Source organism: Manihot esculenta, chromosome 16, assembly GCF_001659605.2.
Source record: "Manihot esculenta cultivar AM560-2 chromosome 16, M.esculenta_v8, whole genome shotgun sequence".
NCBI classification, from domain to species: Eukaryota; Viridiplantae; Streptophyta; class Magnoliopsida; order Malpighiales; family Euphorbiaceae; genus Manihot; species Manihot esculenta.
The window spans coordinates 2,081,701-2,096,514 of record NC_035176.2 but is presented as its reverse complement, the minus strand read 5'-3'; the positions used below and the strand labels follow the sequence as shown (position 1 = coordinate 2,096,514).

At 36.3% G+C, this 14,814-nt stretch overlaps 4 protein-coding genes across 4 annotated transcripts; 2 read left to right on the top strand and 2 right to left on the bottom strand.

Moving 5' to 3' along the window:
* The first annotated feature begins 2,256 nt into the window (after positions 1-2,256).
* Positions 2,257-4,300, top strand: LOC110607622 (putative cyclin-D6-1). The gene is made up of 6 exons (XM_021746770.2): positions 2,257-2,804; positions 2,891-2,977; positions 3,093-3,188; positions 3,275-3,476; positions 3,577-3,707; positions 3,794-4,300. The coding sequence occupies exons 1-6, from the start codon at positions 2,628-2,630 to the stop codon at positions 4,127-4,129; spliced, it is 1,029 nt and encodes a 342-aa protein (XP_021602462.1). The 5' UTR covers positions 2,257-2,627; the 3' UTR covers positions 4,130-4,300.
* Positions 4,301-5,412: 1,112 nt separating this feature from the next.
* On the bottom strand, positions 5,413-7,638 carry LOC110607623. Its single transcript, XM_021746771.2, has 5 exons — positions 7,180-7,638; positions 6,747-6,810; positions 6,413-6,577; positions 6,120-6,185; positions 5,413-5,997 (listed from the first exon to the last, which is right to left on the bottom strand). Exons 1-5 carry the CDS (start codon positions 7,446-7,448, stop codon positions 5,839-5,841), a joined length of 723 nt encoding a protein of 240 aa, XP_021602463.1. The 5' UTR covers positions 7,449-7,638; the 3' UTR covers positions 5,413-5,838.
* Positions 7,639-9,154: 1,516 nt separating this feature from the next.
* On the bottom strand, positions 9,155-11,063 carry LOC110607629 (E3 ubiquitin-protein ligase CSU1). Its single transcript, XM_021746786.2, has 2 exons — positions 10,537-11,063; positions 9,155-9,833 (listed from the first exon to the last, which is right to left on the bottom strand). Exons 1-2 carry the CDS (start codon positions 10,773-10,775, stop codon positions 9,155-9,157), a joined length of 918 nt encoding a protein of 305 aa, XP_021602478.1. The 5' UTR covers positions 10,776-11,063.
* LOC110607630 (universal stress protein PHOS34) lies at positions 9,704-14,395 on the top strand. The gene is made up of 3 exons (XM_021746787.2): positions 9,704-9,840; positions 11,083-12,033; positions 14,069-14,395. The coding sequence occupies exons 2-3, from the start codon at positions 11,313-11,315 to the stop codon at positions 14,086-14,088; spliced, it is 741 nt and encodes a 246-aa protein (XP_021602479.1). The 5' UTR covers positions 9,704-9,840; positions 11,083-11,312; the 3' UTR covers positions 14,089-14,395.
* Positions 14,396-14,814: the final 419 nt, after the last annotated feature.

Genomic DNA, 14,814 nt, shown 5'->3' with positions numbered 1-14,814 from the left:
TGAAGGAGAAAGAGAGGCACAATATCAGAATTGGAAACGATGAAGAAGTAAAACGACGCCATTTTATTTATAGTTATAGCACATCCCAGAAGCTTCCAGAATATTGTAGAAAGCCAAAATTGTTACAAAATCAGTTACTTTTCAGTTACTCAGCATGTATATAAACACAATTATCATTCAATAAAGATATACATTTTTCTTCTACCAAACACAATTATTTTCACAGCATGTACAGGTCAAACGTCGTATATGAAAAGTTTAAAATTTTTATGAAAATATTGATATGTATGGAATTTTATTAGGTGTACCGGATGTATAGTAGGCTTGTTACGGGTCTCGGCGACTTTAAGTCGATCTAGATCTTAGCGCTGGTAGCGGTCCGGTTTCCGAATCGTTACATTAACTCAGATAAAAAAAGACTTAATGACGAAAAGTGAATACATATGTATTGTAATATGAGTTTTGAATTGAAATTTTTTCGAAAACGTGTCTCATGAACTGGTCCTTCAAAATTCCATATGAATGAGTGTAGACATGCAGTAAAAAACAAATAAGGGAATTTGGCCATTGAGGTCTACTTCAGTGCATACATCAGTGGATGCAGTAAAGAATACCAAAATTGCTTGTTTTCTGAGGATGGAGAATTCCAATTTCTGAACGTAAATGTGGGGCATGTGAAATTTACTGAATAATGGATTTTTCACTTAAATAGAATAAGGTACTTTTTCGCCATTTAGCTATGATTTCTTCTGTACCACATTTGGCAGCTCTAAGTCCAGAGGATGAGAAGATATCAACAATGGATATATGGAAATTTTAAATTCAAATTTCAATCAAATTAAATAAACATATGAATAAATATAAGTCTTATGTTAAAATATACATAATATATTTTTAGCCTATATTTGGTAATACTAGTTATTTATTTTAATAAAAAATAACCAAAACTATTTAGATTTTAGAAAAAAAAAAAAGAAATTAGAATGGGGTTGAGAAGAAATGGGGCCTCTCTCATTAAAACACACGGACATGAAACCAAGCTGTCCTTCTGCCATGACAAAGAAACACTCTTAAAACATAAGAAATTCTTCTTTAAATTTTCTATATTTTCCTTCGGAGTGGGCTATGTGGTGTGTTCTGCTTTTGCAGGATATTCTATTTGTCTTTATCTTCCAATTTTAAAAAATTTTCTGTATTCTCTTGCAGGATATTAGTATTTATCGTACACACGTGAGGGACATGCAAGCTTACTGGGCATGGCAAATCGGATGGCCCCAATTGACTTAATGTTCATAAGCTCTTCCTTTGATAGGTCTCCATTGAATCTTTTATGTGTCGTATGGTAGGCCATCTCTATGTTTACTCGTGTAAGTTTTTTGTTGGTTTCATTGTTACACTTTGGAATTTTATAAATAAAAAACAATCATAATTATTTTCACTTTGAGAATGTCTTACAACACCTGAAAAGTATTCTTAGACTAATTTATTTGAATACAGGGAATAGATTTTTTTGTTTGTTCATAAATCTCCGGTTTGATACGTTTCTATTAAAATCTTATGCGTTTATAAAATTTACAAATAAACTATTTACTAAGCAAAAAGAAAAGGACACAATTTTTTGAATTTCACATCGATTTTGAAAAGAGATAATATGTCTTTTATATAAGTTATAGGTAATTTTTCCCCTTAGATGAGTTTTTAGAGTGAGTTAAATCTAATTCAAATTTAATATGATATTATAGTTTTTACGTCTGATATTAGACCTAACAAAAAATTAGAATGGAAAATATTAAATATTTTACCTGTTTAACCTAGTTATAAACTTGTGAATTAAATAAAAGTGACGGGGTGGCTCAACAACTTACCAAGTCAAGAGGCATATTTTAAGAGCACTTAAGTAAATTTTGATGGATTAGGTTAATGGAAAAACCTAGTCAAACCAAATGTCAACGTTTTGATGCTTGTACACATGTGAAAACAAGAAAAACCAAAATCTCCTTCTAAGATAGAGAGAAAATTTTACAAAAAAATACAATTTTTTTGAATTTAATAATGCTTCGATCAGATCATTCTTATTGTTAAAAGATTTTTAAAAAGTAAAAGATTAATTTTTTAATTAAAATAATAATTATTTTTTTATCAGTATAAAGAGTAAGGTTTACAAAAATCAGGAGATAGACAGTAGGTAATTACCTACCATCAGATAAATTGAAAATAGGCAAACTTTACTAGAATTTTCTAATTGAATCACTGGTAAAACCTTCAGGCTCTAGACTAGCAACTGCAATATTTTCAAGAGTGGGTAGTGAGGGAAAGAAAAGGGAGGAAGAAGGGACCAACTCGATGAGTCACACATATAAGAAAGAAACAGATAGGACTGAGAAGTGAAGCAGAAGACTCAGAGACTCTCTCTCTTTTTTCGCAGCACAGAAAGCGAAGCTTCTCTTTCCATCATTACTGTTGCTCACCTTCTTTGTATTACTTTTCTCTCTCACCTTCTGCTGCTATGTCCTAACTACTAACCTCTCTTTCCTCTTTTTCTATTACATAAACAGTCAAATTCTCACAGGCTCACAAAACCAACGTAACGAAAACAAGGTTAAAAAAGAATAGCAAACAGAAGAAAAATGGATTTCGATCTTGAAAATCCATTGACAAGCTTGAAAGAACACCAATCTGATACTATCCCAGATCTCTTTACTTCTGAATCTGATCATATGCCTTCAAGAAACTTCTTCAAATGCTTGAAAACCTCTGACTTCTATTCCTCCTTTCGTCAAGAATCCATTTCTCTCATTTTTCAGGTAAAAACCACCACCCCAGTACTTGAATATTTCTTTCTGTTCTTTATTGCTTGTGCTCTGTTGAAATCTTGTCTTTGTTTGGACAGGCTCAGTATTCTTGCAACTATGAGCCCATTCTTGCCTACCTTGCCATCAATTATATGGATCGGTTCATCTCCAGACAAGAAATCCCTGTATATAACTTAAACATGTGATGTTTTCTGTGCTTGTATTGTTGCAATGAGATAATTTCAAGTGGCCACCAACGTTTGGCTGAAGTTCTTGTAATAATGGTTTAATTTTTGGCAGGAAGGAAAGCCATGGGTTCAACGACTTCTCGTAATATCTTGCCTTTCTCTGGCAGCAAAGATGAAGAACACACATTTCTCTCTCTCTAATTTACAGGTAATTAAGTCGTTTTATTTCGTTTTGCAATGAGGAAAATTTGTCTGGTCAGAGAAATTTATATGAGTGGAAACGATGAACTGCAGATGGAAGAAAGTTTCAACTTCGACATGCAAACGATTAATCGTATGGAGCTTCTCATTCTTGATGCCCTGGATTGGCGAATGAGATCTATAACACCTTTCTCTTTCGTTCATTTCTTCATTTCGTCATTTGAACTCAAAGATCCACCATTAACACAAGCTCTCAAAGATCGAGCTACCCAGATCATTTTTCAAGCTCATAATGGTAATTGAATTCTAATACAACCAAAAGCTTTTTTCTTTTTCTCTTTGAGCTTTAAGCTAGCTCAACTTTGACTGGTTAATTCCTTTTCTTTTTATTGCAGAAACAAAGTTATTAGAGTTCAAGCCATCAATCATTGCAGCATCAGCCCTTCTTGTATCTTCCCATGAACTCTTCCCCTTGCAATTTCCTTCTTTCAGACGTTCAATCTCCTCTTGTGAATATGTAAATAGAGTAAGCAAAACAACTAAAAATTTCCATACACTAGCTTTTCTTTTATTATCAATCCTGTTAAACATATTCATTCAAAATGGTTTTAGGACCAGCTGCTAAAATGCTCTAACGAGCTGCAAAAAATGGTGGAAATGGAATGGCACGAGTCAATAATGGACACAGTTTCAAGCTCAAGAACCCCATTGAGCGTCCTAGACAGGCATTGCATCAAATCAGAAAGTGAGACGACCAACATCTCTGCCACTGCATTGCTTCAGAAGAAAGAAATCAAGCGGCGAGCAAAACGGTTGGCGGTTGCAGCAAGTGACAATATGGTCCAGCTTAATTTCACAGATTCAAGCAGAGCAGATAACTCTGTTTCGAGGGGAAGTTTGCAATTGGTCAATTTCTCAAGCGCCATAACAGAACCCACTGAGGGATAGCTTGCAATGAGAATATCTAGAAAATTAAGAAAAATAAATAAAAAAAGAGAGAATTTATTTACGTTTATGGGATTTTGGGATGGGGTAAGAGGGTATTGAAAAGGGACGACAAAGGACAAAACAGAGCTTTGAATGTTATTCAACTTTTTCTATGTTTATGTTTCTGGGTAATGGTTGTTGTGTCTGTTTCTGGTGGCAGAGACAGAATTCCAGTGTTTTCTTTTTCTTTTTCTAAATTTTCTTAAAATGCAAAGATAATGAATTTCTTGAGAAAGGCAAGAAATGAGGTGGATTCCATAGTCAACGGCGGAATCTGTTAATGAAAAAAAATGGTAAGAAAAAGTGGCGGGAAATAAATTACAGTAGGTAGACTGTCTGACAGAGACACCACCAGGATAAGGGAGAAGAAGCAACGTACAAGACACGTAGCTTTCTTAAAGATTTTAGTATCTTTGTCGAACAAATACGTCCATTCATGTGCTTAATTATAACCTATAGTTCCCTTCTTTTCTTCTTGGGTAATCTCAGAAAACTATTACAATCTCGGAAATCAAAGGCATCCCCTCCAACTTTTTACCGTTCACTAAAAAAAAAAACTGTAAGAGGCGAGATAGTATGGCATAAAAACGAGTCTATTCAGTTTCGATTTCATTAAAAATTGAAAAAGGGCTTGGGCTGGACAATGAAGAGACTATCAGGCACTAAGTTCAGTCCAAATGCAACCATAGAGCCTTGTTAAACCTGGGCCTATGCTATAGAATCGAAAATGGAAAGGTGGAAAATGAGAATAGAATTTAGCCGTAGACTTTGTTATAGCTCCTAAACTATAGAAATGTTGAAACTTATGATCGCTGTACTTGAGGTAATTTGCTGTATTGAGAGGGAATTGAAAATGAAGAGGGAAAACATGCTTAGATAAGTTGATGGAGAATGTTAGAAAGCAAAACAAGACATTTTCTTTGCATTGAGAGGATCCTTGCTGCTCACAAAGTTTGATGTTTTTCTAAATCATCTGTCAAATTTAAGCTCAGAACCCAATACTGCAACATGGGGAATTTAGGCATTGTTGATTATTCCAATCTGTGAAGAAATCAAGAAAAGGAATTTCAGTACGATGAGAATGGTGGCAGATGCCTCTGCATATATTCATCCGTCTACTCAACGTCCAATCAATCGAATTCAGAACCCATTTAAAACAGTTCAAGTGAAGTTAAATCATGGAATTGTCAATTATAACTTCCTCAGATTGCTTGAATTCTGCTAAGGAAGAGACTTTTGGTGCATGAGCAGCAACGACTCGGTGGCTAGTGGCAGAGCTTTACTCGTTGGGACTGAGAACTTCTGGGGAAGTTTGAACATGTTTCTCTAATACTGAAATGCTTCCAAATTTCCTAATATTGATTTTTTTTAAATTATTTTTATATTTACACATACGATCTCTGCAGAACACATGGACAGCAAACATCTTCACCATCAAATACTTCAGAATAGGTCATTTTTCCTGATCAAAAGAATCAGTGGCCACAATAGAACCGCGAAGGTTATGACAGTTTGATAGATAATCTTGTAAGTTAGTCCCAGCTGTCCTGCAGTTCATCCCTCCCTTTTTGAAAACAATCGAGCTGAAAGCAAATATCATGTAATGTAGCCAGGATCAAGACTGAGGATCAAGGTATCCACAAGACCAAACTTCCGAAAGTCGAGAATGGTCAGCCACCAATATCAGAGGAATTGGCTGAGATGATAGCAGCCGGGTGAAGTTCATAGTTTGCCATGTTTCCTTCACTATAACTACCTATGCATATTGTGTCACCGCGACCATGCCAAGTGCCATCTTGGACATTGTTCATCTCCAGCGTTCTGGACTCCTGTTCCATGTTAAATGAAAGTGAATAATCAGGTTTCAGAATCCAGATAGGCAGATTGTTTCAATATGTTTAATTAGAATCCAACAGATAGCTCTATAGGATTTGCAAAGGAAAAAAAATACCTGAGACAATGCACAGCAGGAGCAGAAAGTATGGTATATGCAGTCATCAAAGGAACTATCATTATCCTGAAAATAAAAGAATTAAAAAGAAAAAGATTCATTACTAATTCACATTCAATATATATTTTCTGAGAAAAAGAAACTCGGAGGCTGAATCACACAATAAAAAAAACTGGAAAATTGCACAGATAGAAAAGCCAATATGCATGAAGTCTCCAATGAACCTTCACAAATCAGAGATACAACTATTAAATCAGTGAACAATCAAAGAGAATGCGAGCTGAAATGCTCACCCTGATATTAAATTTCTTTCTCATCCGTGTGCGGAAGATACCCAAATATATCCCCATTGAAATAGCAAAAGCAACAGCCAAATACAGAAAGCAACGCCGCTTTGTGATGATGAAGGCAATAAAGTTGAGAAGGGCACTAAGAGCAAGAATGTAATAAACAGTTCCCTGCAAAATCACACTAAGAATTTCAGGATTTCTCTTAAAGAAAGCTCCAATTTGAAGTTGAAGGACACAAAGTTATCAGGTTCCGACTTCATCCTCTCAATTAGTAGACACGAGTTTAGTCAATTTTCGCACAGACAATTCTTTCAACGTATTGAATAGTAAAATTTACCTGGAGAAAGCAAGAACCAAAACCAGCTCGTCCCATGTTCTTCCCAAATCTGTAGCATGGACAACTACAAAAACCAAACTAATTGTTACTCTCAAGCCATGATTTCTAATCCCGAAAATTTTAAAAATAAAAGAAAATAGAAATTTAAAGCCACCATCAAGAGATTTTCATTTTTAATCTATCATTGAACTTATACCCTTTTCCATTTAGAACAGCCAGACCATGTTTTACTTGAATTTGGTGGAGAATGAAGCAGATGCAAGAGAGAGAGGGAGGAAGGAAATAAAAGGAAAGGAAACTAGTTTGTTTTCGAGAAAAATCGGCACAGCGGAAAGGGAAACACAACCCAGTAAATAATTCTCCCAGAAGTGGAAGGAAAATTCGTAAATGAGGCAACAAGAACAGGAGAGGGAGAGAGAGAGAGAGAGAGTACCACAGGGATTCAATGGCGATGCGGCGATCATCGAAGCAATCAAGGACTTCACCTTCCCACATCCTAAAAACACCTCCACTAGCACCATTAGCATCAAAATCTTCAGTTTCAAGTTTCCTCCATTTCCCTTGTGTCTGCAACGCCACCGTCGAACACAGTATATCAAAATCCAACACAGTCATTTCCTCCATAAGCCTATCCTTCTCTTGCTCCTCCACATCCACCGCAACCACCTTTCCGTCCACCACTTGTCTCTCCAAATCACCCATCTCAAAACTCAACACTCAACTAGGGTTCCCTTTCTCTCTTGGCGTTCTCTCCTTCTCGTGTACTTAAAAAAGCAACTTCCTTTATATCAGAAGCAGAAATGGCAGCATTAAAAATGGGGCCTTTGTCCTTTTATATTAGCGAAGGTTTCTGCTTTTTTGGGGTTCAGACAAGGGACTATCCTCTGTTGATGGAGATGCGGGACCCACCTAAACGCTCTGGATGGACAATACAGCTGTTGCCACGATGGCCTGAAGATGTTTTTTTCCGGTAGATAAACCTGAATGCTTTATAGTTCAACGGTCTTTCGTAAAATTCTAAAACCATACTTAACTACCATGTAAGATAATTAGATTCTTTGCTTAAACAGAAAATTGTCTGATTTATTGCCTTAAATTCTAAAACCATATTTATTTTTTAAATGATAATTTAAAATTAAATTTAAACAGAAAAGATATAAAATTTAGTATTTTTCTACCCTTACTTTAATAATCCTAAATAGATAGGGTGGGAGGATGGCAATCTACTAATGTTGATAAAGACTAGTAATTAATTATTGAATTATTGCATATATAAAATGATTGATTCTAAGGACAGAAGAAAGAAAATCCAAATTGTGAGATTAAGAAATGTAGACACGTGATAAAGCAAAACCACTAAAAATTTTCAAATTGGTCTGACTGCTACACGGTTGAGTTGTATGAAACATGAAGTTGAATTTAATTAATCAATGAATCTTTTTTTTTTATCTTTTATTCAAAGCAAGATTAGGAGTCAATGAATCAACTTGAACGACAAAGCCTAGGCCCATTAATTTTAATTAAAAAATTTATTAATTAATTGCTCTATTAATTTTAATCGATAAATAATATAAAAAACTAATACATTTAACTGGGAGTTTCAATGGCAATACAATGAATAGCCTCTGTTTTTACAATGTATTCCTGGCAAAATTCTTTGATGGGGTGGGACCTGGGGGTGATGACCATGGCCGGCTGTAAATTTAATGATGGATCATGTTCAGATAAGCTTCTTATTGGGGTCACTTTTGTGACTCGTAGGCCTTATCTAAATTCTCACCTACCTCACATGCATAAAGCTACTCTGTATTTAATCATCAAAGCTCCTACAAATGCTCAAAATGGACGACTACCTCCCTCAAAGCCATGCATGACTGAACACACTCAACTAGGCCCTGAAGACAGACCACAAACAGATGAGGCTCCATTGCTACCAGAAGATCACACAGTGTTGCTCAATATCGGCATGGAGAGTGAGAAGCGGCGTTGGTCGTGGCGACATGGAAGGGCCAGATATCATGAAGCCATAGCCCTCAATAGAGCCTTCCTCTGCTGTGATCCTCTCCTGTAGGCAATCACCAACACCAAGGAAGCAGTAACACAGACACAACTCCAAACCCAGGTCACTATTAGCAACAACAGGTTCTTCTATCACTGGACCTGGATCAAAACACATGACCCAGACGGTGTGGAATGTTAAATCCACAAATCTAAGCAAGTAAAGGAGCTGCAAATGAGGCAAGGCTAGAAGGAAACAAGATCGGCCAGATCGAAAGACACAACTCAAGGACTCGGAGATTCTCTCTTGAAAATTACATATAGAGACAGTTTGATATTGAATTTGGAGGCTAGAAAAGTGATTTTTATAAAAAGCATTGATTTAGCTTTCACAAAATTATTCAGAAATTTTAAATCTTCATTGCGGCTGGTCTCACCAGTCCCAATCCTGAACCACTACCTAAATGCTTGAAGTCTGTTGCTAAAAGATTATCTCCATGACCAGCAAAGCCTGTTCCACCCTTTTCCAAGTTCACCAAATTCCGGCCCTTACAAGCTTTGTTGCAAACAAGACATACTTTATCCACAGCCATAAATTTGTCTGCACATTTCTTGCAGAAGACATGCCCACATGAACTGAGTGCAACCAGTGATCGTGTGTTCGTGAGGGTAACCTTGCAGCTGGGACAGATATAGGTCTTGTCAGGAGAAGCACTGGATTTCTTTTCACTATTGTCTTCTGTGAGATAAATGGAGAAAAGGCTCTTCATCTTAAGCTTTTCATTGCCTTCTGGACAGATTGTACTTGTAGAAGGAGCTTCTGTTTTAACAGGAGCTTCTGGTGTAGCTGAGGGCAACCAAAATGCTTTCATTGTTCGAAGTGCCTCCTCTTCATAAGAAGTCACCTTCACACTGTTTGCCCCATGGAAACCATTCTTGTCTCTGTTCTGGTTTCTATCATTATACTGTGGAACAGCACCGTGGTTTTGCTGATCAAAAGCTTCAAGTTCTCTGGTTTTCTGCAACATTAACTTCTCTTCTTCCTCTTCCTTCTCCTGTTTCTTTTGTGATTCATGGGCAGCTAGCTTCCTGCCAGGTAAGAAAAAAGCTTGCCCCTCAACATAGTATGGCAATGTAAATGATAAATGATGTGTCACACAAATAAATAAATAATCAAAAGGAGTTTGCATAGGCTCTTTCATACTAGGCAAATGCCCAAACAAAATGCCAGAGCACACTTTTCCCAATAAATCTGCTTTATGAAATCTAAAGACTAGATAATAAATCAACATTTCTCATTAATAGGACATCACGAAGTGCATCCACAAGCCAAAAGTACCTAGCTAATTGCAACATCACTTGTTCCCAAATAAAACAGTTGCCACCAAATATTTAGGAACAAGCTTGGGGAAAAGATACAAAATTTTCTCAACCCTCCGTTTGGAATTAAAAATTTTATATGATTCGATTCAATTGATTTCTTTTTCCCAGTTATCTTTGTTTGGAATAATGTTAACTTCAAAAATGTTCATTATGCATGAAGATGAAATCACGTCTGATTTCGTTAGAATCCATTTGAATTCTTTTCTAAAAGAATCCATTTCCATTTGAATTCTTTTCTTGCAAAAGAATTCATACCAAACCAAGGGAACATGTTTCAATCACCATTCCAAGCCACCTGTGAGCCTTCCACATGATGAAAATCAAATTCCCATTTGCTTTAGAGGCTAAAATATTACCAAACAAGAAATTCAAAACACAACTTCCTTCAATGTGAACAAATTCAACTCACCGTTGGATGTCCTTCTTTTGGGATAAAAGGCACTGAAGAATGCATTCTTTGCAAAAAACATGGCCTTTTTGGCAAGACATAGGATTGATAAACGATTTCAAACAGAGACAGCAGGCATCGAAGGGCTTGATCGAGTCCTTACCGAGCCTCTCCCTCTGGGTTCCATATCCAAGCTTTCGCTTCTCATCATACGTAAAAAAAGCTAAATCGTTATTGTTCTTCGAGTGTCTCTGAGGCATTTTGTTTTCTTTCTGATTAAAACGAACCCTAGAAGATTTATTAGAAGAGACAACGAAGGAAAAATGAAACCCTCAGAGATCGCGAGACCCAAATTGGAATTGATTTTGGGGGTTTGTTCATTGATTTTAAAATTGCAAATTCAACAAGCTCATCTTTTTACTAAAAAAAAAAAAACACTTAATTCGCTGAATGTCGAGAATACTCTATACAAAAAATAATAATTTAATTAGTTTAAATAATTAATTATATTTAATTATTAATTATTATTTTATCCAGTGTGGATAAATTCCAAGCGACACTTTGCAGGTGGCATAATAAGGCGAGACCTGTCCCTTGCACACGGCAAGAAAGCACCGCTTTGCGTTTGTCACTTCTCTTCTTCTTCTTCTTCTTCTTCCTCCTCACCCTCCTCCTGCTGTTATACTTCCCTTCCAAGTATTCCTCTCAATTGCTCCTTAACCAAACACGACGCCCAAAACCGTAGAGCTTCTCTGAAAGATCGGTTCTTCTTCCTTTTTTTCTTTAAACTTGTAGCCATGAGTTCGCCTTCTCCAAGGAAGAAAAATACTTCAGCTGAAGCAGTGGTGGTCCAACCATCGTCTCCGCGATTCGCTGTTAGTACTCCGACATCTGGTGCACAACGGAGAATCGGCATCGCCGTTGATCTTAGTGATGAGAGTGCTTATGCTGTCAAATGGGCCGTCCAAAACTACCTCCGCCACGGTGATGCCGTTATCCTCGTTCATGTTCGACCTACTGGTGTTCTCTACGGTGCCGACTGGGGTGCAATTGATCTATCTATAACTGATCAGGATTCTGAGAACCAAACTGAACATTCCCATAAAAAGCTCGAGGATGATTTCGACCTTTTTACCTCTACTAAGGCCAACGATCTGGCCCAACCGCTCGTTGAAGCGCAGATTCCATTCAAGATTCATATAGTGAAGGACCATGACATGAAGGAGAGACTTTGTTTGGAGGTGGAAAGGCTTGGGCTTTGTGCGGTGATTATGGGTAGCAGAGGATTTGGGGCTTCGAGAAGGCACACCAAAGGGAGGCTAGGTAGTGTGAGTGATTACTGTGTGCATCACTGTGTTTGTCCTGTGATTGTTGTGAGGTTCCCTGATGAGAAGGACGGTGCAGCTGCTAAGGGGCCTGGTGGCTGTGTCAAGAAAGATGAGAAGAATGGAGAGGTACGGCCCCCTTTGATGGAGGCGGCAGAGCAGGAGTTTCATGATGCTTCTGATAAACAAGCAGGTTGAGTTCCGTATCCTTTTAAGTTCATGCTTCAATTCATTAAATTTTATACGTTTTAAGCCTCAAGTGTGTGATTGTTATCGTCTTTTATTTTTTTTGTCCCTTTGAAACCAAGTTGAGGAGTTCATGCTGTTCCCTGTTAGTTCTAAATCATCATTTATGTTACTATTGCTGCCTGCATTGTATGACTTGGAAATGGCAAATGCATGAATTCATGAAGTTTCTTTTTCCTTGTAGTTCTGGATTCTCAATGTGCCAAAGCTTTTCTCTTTCTTCTGGTATTGATTTTTGGTAATGGATGGATGTATGTTGTATGGAATTACATACAAAATATTATTTCCTTTTTAATATAACCTGAGATCTTTTCTGAACAAGGAACTGCTCTTTATATATTTACATTTCTCAATCACAATTTTTGTGCAAATTTTGCCGTCATAGTAATTTGTAAATTGTCTGTTTCAGCTGCTTTGGCATTAATATCTTGATAAACGATAAGAAAGAAGAAGACAACCTCATATTCTGCGTCCTTTTTTATTGGTTTGTCTTAAGTGTTATATTGTCTCCATTGGACCAAGGCGTTTGATTTCAGATGTTAGACAAAAGAGTGATGTTTTTCTCTTGTAGTAATTTTTATTTGGAGATAATCTAACAAGGGAGTTCAGGTTCTATGTGGTTTCCTATGAGGTTTCTGATTGTTAAGAGTCCTCTTTTGGTGGTAGTGATGCAATTTATACCGTCTGGAGAAGAGAGGATAAAGAATGTAGGTTTTGATTATCTTGATGTTTAGGTAATGTTTTCTTCTCCTGTTTTGTTGTTGGTGGTGTTAAAGACACTGATAAGAGGATGAAAAAGGAGAGCAAAGAAAATATGTTAGGTGGTGCAAGTGATGATATGGCTTCATGGTGACTATCCAAATTCCAAATCACTCTAGTAATATCTCAAAACAATCAAAGAGCGAACCTGAGGATCATTAAGAGGTTTCAAACTAGAGCCACATTCTGTTAAAGGCTTCCCCTTCTTTTCCTTTGTTCTGTAACTTTCATTGCCGGGGGTCAGCCTAACTTCAAGCCTTAAGATTCCAACTCTTTCATGACCATTAGCTCTAGCCTCTAGGCACTAGTCCAACTTCATGGTGTTGACTACTGATTTTGGAGTTTGGAGGCTTCCTGAACTTAAGTGTATATTAAAAATGTTTAAATTTTGATGTTCTAGTCCATCCGTCAACTCATTTTCAATCTCAACTTATCTGTTAAAATTCTTAGAATTCAAAATGGGTCCTAGTTTTAATCCATAAATATTTGGTACTCTGGAGTGACATTTTATAAATGCTTGGAATTCTGTTGTACACTGTGCAAAGGCCCCTACCACCTTCCAGTCTGAAAAGCTACGTACTGTCCAGTGGTACTCCTTTATCTATGGATTTAATTCTTCAGTTGTTTGTATTGTTCCCTACGAACAGAAAGTAAGTGTATGTATGATAATTTATATCGTCCATGACATGTGTATGTGTATAAACAGTAACAAGCGCCTTGTGCTTAGAAGGAAACAGTTATCTCATTGCTTGAACCATGGATTCCATACCTTGATGAAGGTGGTCTATGAGTTGTCTCATATGAAGTTGATTTATCCCGTTGCTCTAATTTCCCCAATATTCTGTCTTAAATGGTTAAAGCGTGGCTGGAGAAGTTTGTATTTGTGATTCAATGTCATGTTTCGTACAGAAATTAAGAGTCTGGCTAATCATTAGCATTCACCTTAGTGGCTAGCGCTCACAATGTGGTGTGATCCTAGGCTTGTTAAGCCACGAGTTCACTAGTTTTTTATACGCCAGCGTACCTAGCAGCTAAGCAGCCAGGTGTTTCAGAAGTGCCATGGAAAGATGGGCATTCTGAATATGCGAGGGCATGGTATAATTGAAACAAAGCACTAAATTCACTTCTTTATCTTCGTGAATGCCTTACAAATACACTGGGATATATATTCGTACATGTTATAAGTATATGTGCAGAAAATAGTCAAAGTATGTGTTTTGCAGATATGGAGAAGGCTTCTTGAATGGAAAATGAAGATGCCAAGGTGTGAAAAGGTTGAAATGCTCTGGATGGTTTGTACATTGTGTTGGAAAAAACTTGTGTAATTTCTGATCCCTGTTTTCTTCACATTTCGTACGCCTTGTGTATTTGCTGTTGGGATGGTGAACTGGGGTGGGGATGATCACTTGCCATGGTTTATTTGGAGTTTAGGTGCCCCCCATCCCCTTTCCTCTTCCTATTTACCTTGTAATGAAATGGTAGATGAGATGAAAACTTGCTATTCCGAGTTACATGTCATATAATATCAATGTTGATATCTGTTATCAGTCTGGTCTTAGTCTGTTGTGATGTGGTATGTGCGTTTTGCCTACAGCATTTGCCATAGTTGCTTTGTGAACAACGTCGAGCGCATGAGCCAAAAAATTATCACGTTACTGATTATATAAATATCTATTATTATGTTGTATTAGTAAAATTTAAAATTAATCACCAAAAATATTTATACAATTTTTTTTAATATTTAATTAAATATATTTTATAATTAGTAGTATACTTAAGTTTCTGTTTTTTTTTGTTATTAAATATATTTAAAAATTATTTTTTTTATTTTTATCAATAATTTTATAATAATAATTTAAATATAAGAAATATACTTACCATTTAGTATTATTTTATAAATTAGCATTAAGGAAATAATTTTATTAAATATATGAGTTATAAAATATTAAATAATATTTAATATTATTTA